Here is a 19067-nt window from a genome sequence, read left to right on the forward strand (position 1 = left end):
TCCTTAGGCATACAGCACACCATGCCAGCTCGTGTGCCTCACTTCAGACTATCACAAACTACAGATTATGTGTTCCATGTTTTACCTCTGTGTCATTAGTTAGTGTGCAATTCGCTTACGTTTTTCCAGTGCCACACATAATGCTTGTTTTCTGAGGCTTACATAAATGTAACTTACAATTCCAACATGAAGGCACCATTGCAGACATTCTTTGCTTCCCCCAAAACGCACCCATGCTTTTGAATTAAAAAGGCAGTGCCGGGGTGCATTGGCCATGGCCAGAAAGGACTTTGAGGTCACACGCTAGTCACCTGTCTGCACTGAGTAAGGAGTTGAAGCGTGACAAGGATTTAAACAGGCAGGCTGCGCGGCAATGCACGCAGGCATGGGAGAAACTCCTCTGGATCCATGTTTCAGCACCCTCGTGTATCTCTTACAGTTGCCACCGGTGGGCAGCGCTTCATGTGCTTGGCCTCTCTCCGCGCTCTGCGCATCCACCACTTGCCTATGGGCTCCAACACAAAGCTTTGTGCAGAAGTCCAGGGAGCCAGCATCCTTGGCTTATTGGGATAAGTTTCACAAATAAAAATTATGCACCTGAAATATGAAATTTCTCATGCTTCAAGGGAAGCCAGTTTGAATGTAGACATGATAGGACTAGTAACTTTATTAAGTTGTTAGTCCACCTGCTTGGTTAGTGCCAATTTGTTGATTTATTCAGGCGCTGCCATCGAGAAGTCTAGAACAAGGAGTGCATGTCTGACCCAACATTTATTGCAAGAATGCTTGCAGATTTAGCGCAGCTAATCTGCCCTAGAATCTAGGGGGCATGTTCACTAGAAAATGTCGGAGCACGAAGCTGCGTCAAATTTGGCAGCACCACACCCCGACATCTTCAAAACACAGATATGTGTAGCATTCGCAAGAATACGGCACACCTGTGTGTTTCCGCTGGCGCAAAAAAAGATGCCTAGCGGCAGTTCAGGCACCCTGCCACCAAGTGGCAAGGGTGCCTGTGCTGCAGTGACAATTGCTTATGTGCAGGAAGGAACACCTTCCTGCACATAAACAATCAATAATGGCGATTTGCACCTTCCATGTGTGCTGCAGAATGCAACATACAGAGAAAGAGCAAAAAACAAGGAAAAATTAATGATTTCTCCTCTTTGACCATTCTAACGCCTGGTATTCCATGGCGTTATTTTTTGGTGCTGCCTCAGCCTTTTAAATATGGGGCAGCGTCAAAAAGTCATGGCTGTTGCAGTGGAATGTCCACAGCAACACCCATTTCATGCCCCTTTGCCGCAAAGGACTGGATATTTACAAGGTGGCGTTAAGCCACACAAAGTGGCTTGGAACTTCCTTGTAAATATGGAAAATGGCGCTGCACCACTGGAGTGTCAAAAAAAGTGACTCTTCGATGGCTCTGAGGGCTTGTAAATGTGTCCCTAGGTATTCATGGGCATTCAAGAGTCAGGGAGTGAATAGGAGGTGTTCTGCTGGTCCCACGGTGCATGCCCTCAAAGCATATTCAAGCATGCACCCATTCTTGGTCACTCTGTTTACTGCAGCAGCCTGAATTCCTCTTTTGTTTTTGCCTCTCGAAATATTTAAGTGTTTTCCGAATTCTCTGAACCAACTGTAAGAAAACTTATTAGAACAATACTAAAAGATTATCACAGTGAAAATTAATGCAGTGCATAATCTCAAGATCCTTCACCCACCTGGTAGGTCGCTCCCCCTCCGCACAGCTCCGCCTGTGTGTCCCTGCCCCAGCTGCCGTTGCTGAGGAAGTTCTAGGCCCTCCTCCACCCGCAGGCTACCACCTGCGCCTTGGTGGCCAATGGTAGGCCGTAAGTTTGTTCATCTTCCGCCGTATTGTTTTTACTGTATTGCCTGAATTTTCTTTGTTGTTCTGTGACTGATGTTGTCTCTCTTCACCCTCTGCCTGTACGTGGTCCTTGCCCATTTTCTTTCCTTCTGTACCCCTCGCTGCCCTGTGTCTCTGCCCGGTTTTCCTTCTGTACCCCTCGCTGCCCCGTGTCGCTCTGCCCGGTTTTTCTCTTCTGTTCCCCTCACCGCCCCGTGCCTCTCTGCCCGTTTTTGCCTTCTTTTTCCCAGCTGCCCCGTATTTCTGTGTCCTTTTTGCCTTCTGTGCTCGTTTTTCACTGACTTATTTGCCCTTCGCCTCCTGTGCCACTCGCTTCCCCTTTGTTTTTGTACCCCTTTGCCTTCTGTGCCACTCTTTTTTTATTGATTTCTGTGTCCTTTGACTCCTGTGCCACTCATTTCCCCTTCGTTTTTGTGCCCCTTTGCCTTCTGTGCAACTTGTTTTTTTATTGATTTTTGTGCCCTTTTGCCCTATTCTGTGCCCTTTTTCCTTCTGTTCCCTCCGTCGACCCTCACCGCCCCGCAGCTGTGACCCCTGCGGCCCTGCCCGTCTGACTGTCAATTCGCTTCCCCTGCCTCCCGCTCCCAGCTGCTCCTCCCTCCCACCTACCCATATATGACGAAGGCGCGCCTAAGGCAAGCCCGATTGCGCCCGTCCGTGCCTGGACCGCGCCCAGCGCCAGAACCCCTGACCCCCGATCCTGCCACGACGACCGCCGCAGCTACTATGTCAGCACTCTCCACGCCCTCAACCCCTGATGGATCCACACCTGCTTCAAAGCCGCCCGGAAATGCACACGGGCCCTTCACCTGCCGGAACTGCAGCTACACCAACCTCAGAACCGACTAACCACCCGCCAAGAATGACCGCACCCACCCGTGATGCATACTACTGAACACCCCATCTGCGCCGTCGAGCTCTGGGACCTGCTCTACACAACATCCCCGGACGTCGCCTTCCTGACAGAGACCTGGATGAACGACTCCTCCGCACCCAACATCGCCATGGCCATCCCAGACGGCTACAAGATCACCCTCAGAGACTGCACCAACGGAGTCGGAGGAATCGCCATTGTCCCCAAGAACAGCATCAGGGTCTCGACTAGCACCGTTGATGCGCTCAGCACCGCCGAACACATGCACTTCCAGATCCACACAAACCCCAACTCCACCCTCAAAGGCACCCTCGTCTACCGACCCCCCGGACCCAGACCCCCAGTTCAGCGACTCCATTGCTGACTTCATCAGCACGCACGGCCTGACCTCCACCGACTACATCCTCCTGGGAGACCTGAACTTTCACCTTGAGAACAACAACGACAACAACTCCACAACCCTGATCGATAACCTCGCCAACCTCAGACTAAGGCAACTCATCACAATGCCCACCAACTACGCCGGCCACACTCTGTACCTCGTCTTCTCAAGCCCGCACGTCTGCATCAGCCACACCACCGAACTCCTCTGGACTGACCACTGCTGCATCCACTTCACCTTCCAGAAACCCACCACACACCACTGCCCCCAACAGATCCCCCGCCGCTGCTGGAGCAAAATCACCGAAGACCAACTACATGCAAACCTCGCTCTCAGCCCACCCACCGAACTCTCCAACACTGACGACGCTGCCCACAGCCTCAGACGCTGGATCAAAGACTGCACCAACACCCTCTCCCCGCTGAAGAAACCCCCCCCACAGAGACACCAGCAAGAGGGCCAGCTGGTTCACCCCAGAACTACTAGCCTCCAAGCAAGCCTGCCGGAAACTAGAGAAGAAATGGCACAGCGAACAAACTCCGGACAACCGTGCAGCACACAAGGACGCCATCCGCAACCACCACCACCACCTCTTCAGGGCCGCCAAGAGAACCTCGTTCAAAGACCACCTCGACAGCAATGCACAGAATAGCAAGGAGCTCTTCAACATTGTGAAGGAACTCTCCAACCCCAGCTCCACCACCAAGGACATCCGGCCGTCACAAGCTCTGTGCGACTCCCTCACCACCTTCTCCCACCGCAAGATAGCAGACATCCACGACAGCTTCAACACCCAGACAGACCCAACAGACAGCAACACAACAGACCCTCCGCACACCATCAACCACGACCCCCTGCTAGCCTTGGCCAGTGTGAGCATCGATGACTCCATCAAGACCATGAGCACAATTCACTCCGGCTCTCCGTCAGATCCCTTGCCTCACCACGTCTTTAACAAAGCAAGCAGCTCCATCGCACTCCACCTGCGCAACATCATCAATCTCTCCCTTGAGACTGTGACCTTCCCAGAGAGCTGGAAACACGCCGAGATCAATGCCCTACTTAAAAAAAAACAAGGCTCACCCAAGAGACCTCAAGAACTTCCGGCCCATCTCTCTGCTCCCCTTCCCAGCCAAGGTCATCGAGAAAATCGTCAACAGACAGCTACCCGAAAGCTGGAAGAAAACAGAATCCTGGACCCTTCCCAGTCAGGGTTCCACAGCAACTACAGCACTGATCGCTGCCACCAACGACATCAGGACCCTGCTGGACAACAGTGAGACCACAGCACTCATCCTCCTAGACCTCTCCGCCGCCTTCGACACCGTCTGCCAACGTACTATACGCTCACATCTCCATGCCGCAGGGATCCGAGACAAGGCTCTGGAATGGGCCACCTCCTTCCTCTCGGGCAGAACCCAGAGTGTATGCCTCCCCCCATTCTGGTCCGAAGCCTCCGAGATCATCTGCGCCGTACCCCAGGGATCCTCCCTCAGCCCGACACTGTTCAACATTTACATGGCCCCACTCGCACACGTCGTCCGACAGCACGACCTCAACATAATCTCCTACGCCGACGACACTCAACTGATCCTCTCGTCACCAAGGACCCCATCACCGCCAAAGCCAATCTCCACGAAGGAATGAAGGCCGTCGCCGACTGGGTGAAGACCAGCTGTCTGAAGCTGAACTCGGAAAAGATGGAGGTACTCATCCTCGGCTCCAACCCTTCAGCTTGGGACGGCTCCGTGTGGCCGACGGCACTGGGAGCAGCCCCGACACCCACCGACCACGCATGCAACCTGGGAATCATCCTCGACTCAATGCTCTCAATGACCAAGCAGGTCAACGCTATCTCCTCCTCCTGCTTCAACACCCTCCGCATTCTCTGCAAGATCTACAGATGGATACCGACATATACAAGAAAGACAGTCACCCAGGCCCTCGTCAGCAGTAGACTTGACTACGGAAACGCCCTCTACACAGGAGCCCTGACCAAGCTCATCAAATGACTACAACGCATCCAAAACGCCTCGGCACGACTGATCCTCGACGTACCACGCCACGGCCACTTCACCCCCAACCTGAGGGTCCTGCACTGGCTCCCCATTAGCAAGAGGATATACTTCAAGCTCCTCATCCACCCACACAAGGCACTCCACAAGACCGGCCCAGCCTACCTCAACAGACGGCTCTCCTTCTACATCTCCAACCGCCAGCTACGCTACGCCAACCTCTCACTCGCCACCGTCCCGCGCATCCGAAGAATAACCACCCGCGGGAGATCCTTTTCCCACCTTGCCACCAAGACATGGAACACCCTCCCACTGAGCCTATAACAGACCCAAGACCTGCTGACCTTCAGGAGGATGCTCAAGACCTGTCTGTTCGATCAGTAGCGCCCCCCCCCACGTGCCTTGAGACCCTCAGGGGTATGTAGTGCGCTTTACAAAATGATTGATTGATTGATTGATCCTATGGTTTGCAAATAAGGAGTGATCCGCCGTATGAATCCACGGTGGTAGTTTGCTACAGAGGACTAAAGCTGCTTGTTATTTATTTATTTAAAAGAAAGAAAAAAAACCTACTGGCCACATTTTTCAAAAATTGCTTGTGGGAGGGACTCCTCTGCCAACCACCAAACCGCTCCAAAACACAATGGGCCTCATTTATGAAGGCCTTGCGCCACTGGTACGTCACTTTTTCCCATTTTAAAAGTGACGCACCTGTGGCGCAAGACGTTCAATATAAGGCCCAATGTATTTTGTGCTTGTTCGATGTAATGCAGAACTGGTATCATGCCCTGGGGTGCCAAAAGTTCCTTGTTAGTTCCTAGTTGAGCTCTTGCTGCATGCAGTAAAATAAAGGTAAAGGTAAATTATTAGATACAAACCATCTAATTTTATTTCAGCAAACTCATCTAAATAAAACTACAAACACATTGTTTACATTAGTGCAGAGTAAGGGGTACAGAGAAATTAAATCAACGCTAGTAAGTGGAATATTCTACCGAGCCTGATGTGGGGAAGGTATTAATTGTTAGAGAAACTATTTAAAAAGAACACAAACGTATTTCACTCCATCAATGATGTGCATAGTACAAACAAAAAAAGGAAGCAGAAGATTGTGTAGTATGCAATGTGAGCGGTTATGGGAACAGGAGTCCTGCCCATATGTGGCGGTCTACTTTTTGGAGAAGCAAAGCTTTAGAGATTTTTGAAATGTGTATAATGCAAAGGACAATATAAAAGTGTGGATGGAACATCCGATTAGTTATTCAAAAGAAATGAATTGCATAGCTGCTTGAAAGAATCTATTGTCAATTCCATGCTTTAAATGAACTACAAAATCTGAATTGTGAATTCTAAAATTGAAAGCATGTGATATGCTGTATTTTAGATATAACTATGAGATTATTGTGAACCAGATGAAAAATGATACATCATGTTTACACAATTAAAAGTGAGTTACATTGCATATAAGTAACAAAATCACACAGAAGGAAAACAAGCCATGCCTAAGACCTTTTGTTCAAGAGAACCTTTCACGCAAGAGTTAAGACCAACACTCACATCATACTAGGAAGAAAAGCAGACCATGTGATAAGAGTAGTTTTCGAAATAATTTTTATTTCGTTATTGTTCATAACTTTCATAAATAGAGCAGCTATAATGTGAGTCACAGGAATCTTTTAGACAATACACTTTGAAAATTGTCCTGTATACAAATAATGTTAATTAGTGCTAAGAGTAGCAATTCCATGTTCTCATCAGAAAGTGCAATTTCTGCAGGGTTAGCAGAAGGCTCGTTTCCATCTGCAGCATTTTTACATCAGACCACAATTTGTACCAGCAGCGCTCCACCCTCTCGACATTTTTATTGGCACGTCTGCCTAAAAATGGTATGGTACATATGTTTTCCATTACATATTTTATACATTTATGAATTTCTGCACTCATTACACTTTGGGATGGCGCTGGGTTCAACCTGAACTTCATCTTCAATTATCTTCAATTAAAGAAACATACAAACAGTAGCCACGTATTTGCAGCCCATTCGGCACTGCCACACACAAAAGTCCTTTTTTAAAAACGATTTCTGTAATAGCAGGAGCAAATTAAGAGTGTAAAAATTAAAATGAAAAACAAAATGTAAACATATTTTCTGACATTGACCTATATGAAAAGCCACCAGCGTATCTATTGACACAGCAGGTTGTCTGCTCGATGGAGGGATGGTCGCCCTCGACTCTGCCTGAAACTGCCAGTGCTGTCTCACACTGCTCCAGTGAGGACAAAAACATGTGCTGGTGAGACACAAAATCACATAAGCAGGTTACAGGTGGGGTGTTTTGGGAGTGCTAGCGGTCTCTAGTGTAATGAAAGGTTTACGGGCGCATGCGAACATTTACCGGAATCAACTTGTAAATGTCCAATCACTATGGACTTCCCCAACGCGCCACAGAAGCTAAACCTGAAGTTTAACCTCAACTACTATCCGGGATGATCAGTCACCATGTTCATGGTTTGGAGTATTGTGAAGTAATAATGAGCCTGAAAACTGCTAGTGACACAATGAGCCAAGAGCAAGTACTGCATCTGGTGCAAGAAGCATCCTGCAGACCAATGCACCAATGGACTCAATATGCCTGGAACATAAAAGAGTACCTTCTGAACCTAGAAATGCTAGCTGAGGGGATCATGAGGAGAAAGAGTATGTGCCATGACCTCATGAACAGTTAGACTCTTCCACCCAGCCTGCCTTACTGTACTTTATATTTCTCACTCCCTTAACTCACTCACTAATGCATTTGGCAATTTGAGAAGATCTGGACAACTACATTATTGTGTAAATGGATCATCTATCTTTTTCACTACTGGATTTGTCCGCTATTGCCATATCTCGCCTACTGCTAAGTATTAATCACAACTGTAAACTACTACGTGCATTTTCTATTCCCGGACCTCAGATCTATTACGCTATATCTATTAAATATTAGAGTTCATTTACTTTTACAGTTACGCAATTATGTCTGCAATTTAGGGAAAAAACGACATGGAAAGAGGCCTGCTCTGTCTATTTACATGATATAAATTAGCATTGTCTACTTGCACAAATCAGTGCTTGAAATTTACTTTTAAGATTAAGACTTACACTCTTGCCATTCCTCTGTGACTGACCCGTGCTGGTAATTTCTTTGTGAATGTAATCAAGCATGCCCTTTTCTATGCTTGATCCCAGCGCTCTCTGTGTGAGGTTGAGCAGCACCTGAGATATAAAACAAATTCTGAACTTGGGGGTTTTTTACCCAAAGAAAAAGATGTTCTTTTTACCATTGGTAATAACAACTACTGTAGTCTGTGAAATCTCTTGGCCGGCTATCTACCGTCCTGATTATAGTTTCCCAGTGGAGTTTGGGAAAAGCCTTTTCAGAAACTGTGTTCAATGTAAGGCCATTTAAATCCAATGTATTAATATTTATGTCAGTGGCTATAGTTAAAACCTAGGGTGGATCTGGCACTCCGAGGCCTACGTTGGACACCCGAAGATATCATTAAAGGAACCTGATATCACCCTAGAAATACCATCTGTTGAGCTTGCATCTGCGAAAAATATTAAAAGGTTTTTAGGCATCCCCAACTTGTGTGCTCTATATAAATTAAAACAAGAAACAACAATTCAATTCAGTAAAGAGAAAGTAATGGTACATATTAAATTATATTAGGGAAAATCAGCCCTTTAAGTTAAATATACCCGTACAGTTACAACAAATATTAAAATGCATAGGAAAACAAAACAAAGAAGTGCAATGTATGCAGAAATGCCTGCCCAAGTCTCAGTACTTGCCTTGCCTGAAAACCAGGTTGCCAATGAAAACTAGCTGTCGTGACTGAGGTGAATATATACCAGACAAAGGTACTTTCTGTGAATTTGGGCAGACATAATCATTTAACATAAATATATGAATATGTCGTATACATTCGAGACTAAGCTATATACAAATAATCAAATGCAAATTCAAATTATTTAAGACTGCACATTAAAAAACGAAACAATAGTAACACAGTAATAGTTAAATAGTAATACATTTTCATAAAATCAGTATGGAAGGTAGATCCCTCCAAAAACAGATAGAACCAACGAGATTTAGATACAATAACAAGAACTAGGTATCATCCAAAGTTGTACTGCAAATCACACAAAGGAAAACATACAAACATATGTGCACCCATCCCCAATTTAGGATCATGCCAGCCGGCAAGTTTAGAGGTTCGCGCATGGGGTTTAACTAAGGAACAGGTAAGTGCTTGACATAAAAGCTCTCATTATGAGACACCGGTTTTCTCAGATACCTGCGTAAACACCTATTTCTGCAAGAATGTTTGCGCAGTTATCGGATTCAAGAGTTTCATGGCAATTACCAGGAACCCCCACAATTTTACCCATGCAAATTATAACAGGCCAAACCTGATGAAATTTACTAGGGGAAAATTAACTGTAAATATTGGTGCATCTGAATTAATGCAAAAAATACCACATGCCACATATCATTTCCTATTTGAAATGGGGGCCAATTCGTAATAAGTGCAATTTATCACAAGCATTAATTTCTGATCCCTTTACATTAGATTTTGCCGAATGTAATAAACATCAACCCCCAATCCTAGGGCATTCATGATTTGTGCCAAAGATAGGTTCCTCAATGTAGTTGAGATAGTGAAATCATGAAGCCCAACTTTCCTGCAGTAAAAATGGATGAACAGATGTAGGAGGATACTACAGAGCTGTTGACTTGTCCCATATCATTAACGTGGCTTGTAGCCAGCCCTATTTTTACAGCCAAAAGCACTATATACGCTTGGACAAGTAGTTGCAGTTTTCCAATTATAATCATGGCTCTTTGAGTCCCTGCGTGCTTAGATGTGTTGGCTGAATAACCAGGACTGGCAGAAAGTCGGCCTCCTGCCTCAGGCCACCTCATAGCGATGTGCTATCCAGAGCGGCTCTATTGTTTAGAGGTACCTGTTGAAAATCTATTGTAGGCCTGCAGGGAAAACAGAATACATTTTTGGAAGCCATCAGGGCAGAGGCAGAGCATGACTTGGGTTGTCTCTGCAAATATCCCATCTAAACATGCAACTGCTCATCTTCCAGCTCTGTAAACCTTGCATGAGAACCAGGCTTCCAAGAAAGCACCCAATTCCCCTCCGGTCTAGTTTGCCCTGGTTGCGATGTCGCATAGTTTTGCCTTTTTCTTCTCACCCAGTGCCACGCAGACTTCCCTTCTAGCAGCTTACTTAGCAACACTTCAGTGTACAGTATTCTTGCAGACCATCAGGCGCTGCAATTCGATTTTCACTTAATATGTACTGAGTGTGGCAAGAATTACCTAGGAGTGTGACAAACTCAGCGTGTAACTTGTGGCTTCTAGCTCCCTATACCCAAATGATCCAATGAGCTAGATCCAGTAGTCAGCTGTGCCACAATGTCATGTCCCACTTGGCACAGTGGCTCATAGCTGTATCACCGCAGTGCTAAATCTTTTATGTCAGTGGAACCAATTAAGAGAAACATTGCCCATTCACTTGTTAGGCCTGGTGCAGCTGTCAAACAGACCTACTGCTAACAATATACATAGCATGGGGTTTGGGTCCACCCCTTTCAAAAATTTGCTTTCTTTAACCACACTCTTTCAATTGACTTTGGATTATCTCAATTATGTTTTAGCTAAGCACAGTGCTGTATTCATCTCTCATCTAATGCTATTGGCTGTTTGAGTGTATCCTTCAGCCGCCGCTGGAGTGTTTGCATTGAACTATACTAAGAGCTATTTTACCATTATAGCCTCCTCTGTACCTTCATTGTATGTGTCATGCTTTAATTTGCTAAGGCTGCCTGCATTAGCACATTATACCAAGACATATTGGCTTTGCTACAACTTCTTATATTAATTATACAGCAACACGCTTCTGAGTTAAAGCCTGCCCTTCAGTTCCTGCCTCTGGACAGCCCCTAACATTAACCTAGAATCACATGAGCCAGTCTGACATACCATCTCAGCATAAGACCTGCATGCCTACATCTGAGAACAGAGCTTTTCAACTGATGTATTTCAGCACATACGTGCCAGAAAAGAAAAAGAGCAATAGATCAAGGTAGTTTGGGAATTTAAAAAAACAGCTCACTTTGCTATAATGCCGGTTACCAGAAACGTTACTCCAGTGACAACGTATTTTATCAATCAAAATGCGGATTGTAGTTTTGTACATGGGTTACGATATGTACTAGTGTGGGCATCCCTAATTTCATAAATAGTTATTACCCACGATCTAGCAGCTTCATATTGAGTTAAATGGGACCACATTTTTTGGGTTTAATAATTGGAGTTTGTTTAAGTTTTCAGGTCCTGGCAAAAGAATAAAATAGTTCTTATGTGGGTGTGCTTAGTCTGAGTGTGCACCTGTGCACGAGATAGGGAATGTTGTTTTATACAAAGGGGCATTGACCGTGCGGGTAGTGTTGTTATTGTGCAGACATGCCCATGCACAGTAGAAAAGTGCGGCCTATTAGCAAACACAGCTGCCGGTAAGAAGGTTCAGGGAAGCCACTCGCGCCAAAGGGCATGGCTTGAGCAGGTGGTCAGTGAACCATCTGTCCCTCGATGACGAATCTCATGGGTTCTGCACCAGGAACTCCAGTTTCGCCCTCCTTCCCTGGGCAGAAGGTGCTTTTGTTGTTACAAACCAGTCATTCCTGGTGTAGAGAAGTTCAACTCACCAAACTGGCAGCAATCATGCAAGTCCTGAAACAGCGAGGGACATAATGTTTCTACATTTTGTTAGTGGGGAAGGGGTCTTCGGCAGGGCATCGGGTCGGTTGGCGTGTTTCCCACAGGCCATACTCTGCTACTCCTCCACTTTGCAGGCAGATGAGCTCATGTCTACCCAGGCTGAGTCTCGAGCTCTCCTTGAAGATATCCACAGATATGTGACGAACGGTAAGTACTGTTAGAAGGAAGTCTTTGTGCAGTGCAGGGGCGTACTTCTGAAGGGAAGTTTTTTCCTATGCACTTATGGACTCTGCTTGCTGGACGACTGGCTACTTCTGCGCTTTGCTTGGTAAAAATCTGTAGAAAAGAAAAAAGGTGTTTGTTTTAATCACTCAGGGGCACACACGGTCATTTTAACATGATCTGATAACTCTGTAGTCCAATACAATAGTGTTGCAATCCATTTATAAAATGTTTGGTTTCTTAAATTGAGCAATGAACAGTGCAAACAAGAATCTATTTCAGGCAGTGCTGAGGAGAAAGTGTGATTTAACTATCATTTCTAAGTGTAACTTTGAGAATGCTCGTGCAAGTGTTTATCCGCCTACGTATGTCTGTGTTTTAGTTTGTCTGTGCATGCACCTTTCTGTGTTGCTAGTGTGTCTCTGTATGAGTGTTTATGCGTGTGCACATGCATGTCTGTTCGTCATTGTATGTGTCTGTGCACATCACCATGTCTATCTTGAATATGTGCATGAGGGTCTGTCTTACACACCCCTGTGTGTGGGTGTTAGGTCTGTGCAGTGGTCGAAGTGCATACAAAAGTGAAGGAAAGTGTCATGCTAAATAGTGTGGGAGGGGTCAGTGAGGGTTGGGGTGGGTGAGATGTAGCTAAGAATAACAAAACACTCAGTAACTACTTTGTTGGCCTCTCACCTGCAGGTGTCTGCTTATCATGCGCACACCTCAAATGAAACATAAAGCTAAATAAGTCTGTGAAATGCATTTTTCAAGGATGAAAAGCTCAGCTGGTGTATGCGATCACCTCAGATATCTTTGTGTGTAATTGGAGGGTCACCGATTTGAATCTTGGTTGGTGCACTGGGGAATAGCGCTGTATATTTAGAGTGCTGTGAGGTCAAGCCTATTACAGAAAACACTAAGAGCATGTAAGTCATTCGTTTAAAAATGCATTAAACTTATTACAATCTGCCACAGAAGAAAATACGGTGCTGCAAAATGTACAAAAAGCTCCAGCTTTGAATTGATTACAGTTATTCCAGATGCTATATATTTATTAATACACTCAGGCTGGGCCTAGTGCAAACTCCTTTTCTTGGGACCTTTTAGAGGGCGCATTCTAGGCTTGGTAACACCCTAACACTCTCTCTCCAAGAGGATAATTCTTTGCGCAGCGGCGCTTCAAGTGAGTGTTCACATAATACCTGTCCTGTCCCCCCAAGAGCCCTAAGGCCTGTTCAAAAGTTGCAAAACCCTGTTTTGGTAAAATGAAGAGAGCTGGGGGAAGGTATTCTCAATCATCCCGTCCACTGCGTCTGAGTACCTAGGTATGATTGTGTCTGGGTGCCCTGGAAAACTATCTGTGTCCATGTCTGCGCGTTTGTGCTTGCACAGTGTGTGCAGAGGTGGGTTCGTGTGTCCGCAGTATGTGCAGGACACCGCATGTGTGTGCTTGTATGCCCCGTAGCTGCATGAGTGTGTCTCCATGCAAATGCACGGTTTTGCATGCTAGTGTCGGTTGGTATGCCCTTCTATGCATATCTGTGAGGATGTGCGCGCGTGCACATCATTTCACTGTGCCAACAAAACAAACAGAATGTTTGCTTTAGAGAAGCTGCAGGGAGGGCTGATTTCAGTTGATAGGTAAACTTGAGATTCAAAAATTCAAAAATGTTTTCATTGCCTAGAGACAGCTTAGCTCCGTTAAGTACGCTCAGGCATTCACAAAAGTAATGACCGACGCATCTTTGACTCATTCACTAAAACACTCCTACTTTGCATAGGAATAATTCACAACCTGAGAGCACCTTGCATTCATTATGCCACGTGTAAGCCCTCAAACGTTCGCTTTCTTATAATAAGTGTATGCACTGGCCGGTATACTGTCAGCAACTCTGTTTTATTGCGAAGTGAACGCTGGGAGTTCGCTTTTCATATCTGTAAAGTTGGAGCAACCATACAAATTCCAAGAACATGTTTCACTATAGTAACAATGTGATGCAGGACAGAAAACGCATGTGAATGAAGAACAAGTATGAGTTGCTGACTACTCCTTACAAGGACATATGTAGTGGGACTCACTTCTTAGTTTGTCTCTGCCCATATCAGCTGTTTGTAACAATTTTACCGTGAACCGCACTGAGAGCCCTGCTGTCCATTATTATCATGTATTATAATATGTTTATAAAATGTATGAACCATGTGATCTTACAATACAGGGGGTGATACAAAGGAGGACATCCGTGTGATTCCTGAGAGACCACAAAGATTTTCATGACGAGTTACAATGCAAATAACATTCTGCTCTCCTAAACAGATTACTCTGTTGGGTACTTGTTGCGCATAGTTCTTAACTGAGTATGGCACAAGAGAGGACAGTCAGTGTTGGACTGACCTTGACGGGACAAAAAGACAGCCCACACGGCCCCTTTCAAGCTGCCCAAAGGCTACTCCAACTCTGAGGACACCCCAGGCTTTACAGTTCGGAGAAGTGGTGCCGGCTGGACATTGTTGAGAGAAGATGCAGAGAGATCACTGTGCTCTTTTGACAAAAGGAGCAGGTGGAATGTGTGGGTAGTTCATCTACCAAGAAAAAGCATCAGCCAGTCAACAAGGCATGAGTGGGATGGGCAGAACCTGTTCTGAGGAGTCAATAGCACCTCTCTCTTTCGATTGTGTTCAGTCGAAGTGTTTGAATTAAAAAAATATAAACTGTGCGGCAACCATCATACAATGGCAGTTGAGCTCCAAAATACTGAAATAAATTAGCATTGACCAGCCAATATATCTTGCTTGTTAACGCTTGCAAAAAGCATTTTATCATGTCTGTGTTTGCATGCATAAACATATTAAAAGCTGACCAACCGGCTTTTTCAAAGCTTGTTTTCAACTTGGTATGGGTGTGGTTGCTTCAGAAGCAAATGCACGCCACATTGACCAACAGCCCCCTCCGCTTCCCCCTCCGTCCTTGCTATAAGGGTAGTCAATGATGAGCACAAAGATGACATCACATGACAGCCCATTAAATGCTTTGGGGTTTGGATCCCAGAAAAGGACAATGTGGCTTCTGGTACACGTGTGAAGTAAATGCAACAACATCAGTGAGTATCCTGAGTGCACTGCGGTCACTTTTCATCTCTCTAGCTCATCTGTCCATCTACATGCATACCCGTGGTGTGCAGTGCCTGCTACTCCAACAGCAGCTGCGAGTCATCTGTTACAGACTACTATGGCTTTTAGGAGGCTGATGTTACAAAATAGTTTAAACAGTAGGGGTGCAAGCATGCTTCCCTACATCAGTGCAGAGTGACAGTTCTAAAGAGAATATGTCTTTAGAATTACTACACACATACAGAAGCATACTTTGGAATACAAAGCTGACTCGTGTTCACGCCTAGCACCTATTTGACTAAATTTACAATAGAAGGAACATCCATGTTCTGATGATGGACAGAAGATGTAGCCGCAGTTCAGCCAAAGCAACTGCGGCCTTTGTTTCTTGATGACTTGATGCTGACACTACACATTGTGTCTAACAAATTTGCTGTTTATTGTTGTGATATTCTAGTATCTACATCTTCATACAGCCATGATTCATAACTCTCAAGTGACCTCCATTTGGATTTTCCAACCCTCATAGTGCCGTAATTATTAGCATTTTAAAAAGGTGGGCCTGATAAATTCTGTATGTTCACTGAATTGCATTAGAAAATTAGGGGTAAGCATTTCAATCTTAGTGAATCATTAGGGTTAATGATGAGTTTTGCCATTCTAAAATGGCCATCAGCCATGTCAGAATGTTAAAATTTAAAAAAAGCCAAAATGGTTGCTAGCCCATCAAGATGCATGTGTTCTGTGCCTGGATAGCAACATATGTGCATGCATGTGCACACATACAACACATGGCGGCCAATATGAAATTAAACCATTCCAAAACTCTCTGCTGAGAGCTTGCATATGTGCACACATTATCATGCCATGTGCCATGTGCATCTGTCATGATACATGGTAATCAGTTTTGCATTTAAACATTTTACAGTTAGAGTATGGTCGATGGTCATGTTAGAACGGCAAAGCCAATACATCAGCACTCACCTGTCAAAAGTGACACCTACAAACTTTGCCAATACCTGTTTTTTTGTGAGTACATGCTCTCTGCCAGACAAAGAAAGCTAGATCTAGGCAGCACTAAAAATACATCCCACCCCCATTACATGAAAATGATTCACAATTCAGAAGATCCACGCCTTAAGGTCTGCACTATGGTACAGCCCTTTAAAGAGTTTGCAAGAGAGTGCTTCCTGGATATTTTGCACCGTTGCAATAAATCAAATCTTTTCCATTTGGTCCACTCTGAGGTATGTATGTGAAATAATAGTGGGGAAATACAGTCTGGTCTAAAATAAACTAAAGGTCTTCCTGCACATTTAAACATGGATGCCCTTCTTACATGTGTGGGACTCTGTCCCAGTCCCACTGGACCTTCCAGTTCCAGCTCTCTGCAAGGAGTCTGGTTCCCCAGGCTGGTGGTCTGTCCAGGTCACATTCCAGACCAGGCAATGTGTCTCTGCAGCGTGGGCCCAGCACCAAAGGCGTGGCGTGGCGCCTGCTACAGATCTCAGCAGCGTTACAGTATGTCCTGGCCTTCTCCATTATAATGGAAACCCAGAGTACATCAACTTTCGTTTCTAAAACCCCTGGAACTGTGAACCCCGCACAGGGATTGTTTGTACACTGCCCCAGGCTTCGAGAAACGGACGTAAACATTATTCAATAAAGTGCGGTTCTCAAAGTTATGGACTTGGCCATACTAAAAAAGAGTGAGCTAATAAAAGAAACGTGAATACGAGTGATGTAATGAAGTGGGTAAAGGTAGTCTACCACATCCTGACACAGTGGGGCTCGCTAAAATGTGTGAGTTCAGGAAAACCAGATTCATGTTTTCTAAAGTGTTCTCTTATGGCACCTCTTGTCTTAGGAGGGGGGTTGGAAAGAGTATTACTGAACTCCCTATGTAACTGCATGCATATGAAAATTAAAAATTCAAGACATTAGCCACTGCAAAGAGGCTTACCTTTCAGGGTTGTTTGTTTTCGCTTGAGGCATGGTTTGGAGGCTGCTGCATGTTCTGCTGATTCCAGAGTCTGGCCTGGCTCACTAGCTTCCTCTGGAACAGGTAAGGTGCAAGACTGTGTGTGCGAGGAACAGCTCATTGTCTGAGCGCCGTCGCTACCGACTTGAGTCGGTGTCTGTGCTACATTGACGCTGTCTTCACTCGGTGCCAACGCTGCATCACTGCCTTCTTCCCCTTGGTCTAGGTGAGGTGTAAAAGAATGCGTAGCTTGGCCACTAACTGGCTGTGGCTCATGGCATGATGGTTCACCCATCTTCTGTCCCTTGAGGTCTCCTGTCAGAGGAAGTTGACGGAGCCCTGTAGCATCCACCACCTTCCACTTGAAGTCCCCTTCCAAGGGGATTCCATTTTTGAAATCAAAGTTCCACTTCTGCTTCGCCTCCTCCAAGCAGGAAGACATCATTTCCTCAGCATCAATTTTCAACTGCTCATGGTCGACTTCTCCGAAGAGTTTTCGGCACACCTTCCTGCTGCAGGCACGCTCCAGGGATTTGCCACCAGAGGAACACATGTTTACCACTGGAAAGAAAGAGACATAGGTTTATCAAAGGCAGTGTTTTAGCTTTTGTTCACACGATAGAAAACAACAAGCACAACTCAAGTGGTTTTTAGAGCCCGGCCCAGCGGTTAGGACCATGATGATGGAAGGGGGCCTCTTGAGGCACTGTCAAATATCTAGCAGATCACTCAAGATAGAGAAGGCCTAAGGTACTATCCACCACATTTCTTTCACTTCCAAACCAAACATCTGTATGTTACTGTAACACCACTGCTGGTCCTGAGCCTATATTTTTTCCTGCAGTGTCTACGTTAAGGATAGTTGTAGCTTTTTACCCGGCAGGCGATTTGCCAGGCCATAGTTCTTTACCAATGAGGCATTCAGCATCATTCGATACTAGCTGGCTAATATGACAATCAATTGGTTATGGGTGGGCTGTTATTGGCAACCAGCCATCAAATACTCCGTTTTTAGAAAATGCAACTGATCCTGATTTAAAAAATCAATGTCAGTTTTTGAAATAGTAATATTAAACATGGAGATGGGCAGTACTTTAATGAAGACCTGGACATGTGTGGAAATGATTCAGTCTGGAACTTAACATTTAATAAGCACTGGAAAAGGTGTCAGCCCTGAAATCAAATTTTGTATCTTGGATAGGTACATGAATGTGTGCACATCTGCAGCAACTGTCTTGTAATTGAGATTTCTTTTTAGATATTAAATAAGGCATTAAATGGTCACCACATATGCATCCATTGCAGCCATCTTTGAATACAGTTTGTTATGTTTTACGGAATACAGTTCAAGGATGGCCACCCAGGATGCGGCTATCTTTGAATGGGATTTCCTAAAATAAAAATAAAACATTTGAAGCAGTCCGCGTCACATGCATGCAGATGTCTTGGAGTGGTCAAAAAGCAATTTTAAAATGGCTACCTGTCAGTAACGCAGAGGATGGCAGAAACAAGCAAAGGGGTTTGGGTTGGAAGACTTTTAAAATTGGGTCTGGGTGGTTTAGTAGACTAATGCGTCCACTGTAGGGGCCTGTGTTTGACCTCGTGGTCACAGGTTCAAGTCCTGGCAGGTCCACTCAGCCTTTCATCCATCTGAGGTCGATAACATGTGTACTATTGAGTTGGGTAACAATAAACATCTGTTATTCAGCGTCAAGCTACCCCTCTGGATGAACGTGCTCTTTAAAAATACACGTTATGTTAAGACTTGCTGGTTGAGGACAAGAATGGGGTTGCAGGGTGGTGGAGAGAAGGGGGCAG

The 19067-nt window shown here is 45.3% G+C and overlaps 1 protein-coding gene across 1 annotated transcript in view; it reads right to left on the reverse strand.

Moving 5' to 3' along the window:
- Nucleotides 1-6759: 6759 nt before the first annotated feature.
- LOC147712410 (cyclin-dependent kinase inhibitor 1-like) overlaps nucleotides 6760-19067 on the reverse strand; it is a 31325-nt gene continuing 19017 nt past the window's right edge. The window contains exons 3-4 of the mRNA XM_086923097.1: nucleotides 17232-17810; nucleotides 6760-12274 (exon numbers count right to left, since the gene is read on the reverse strand). Of these exons, the coding sequence (XP_086779223.1) occupies nucleotides 12219-12274; nucleotides 17232-17810 (635 nt within the window). The 3' untranslated portion in view covers nucleotides 6760-12218. The remainder of the gene's footprint in view (nucleotides 12275-17231; nucleotides 17811-19067) is intronic.

The sequence above is a fragment of the Lissotriton vulgaris genome, chromosome 5, assembly GCF_964263255.1.
Source record: "Lissotriton vulgaris chromosome 5, aLisVul1.2, whole genome shotgun sequence".
Taxonomy (NCBI): domain Eukaryota; kingdom Metazoa; phylum Chordata; class Amphibia; order Caudata; family Salamandridae; genus Lissotriton; species Lissotriton vulgaris.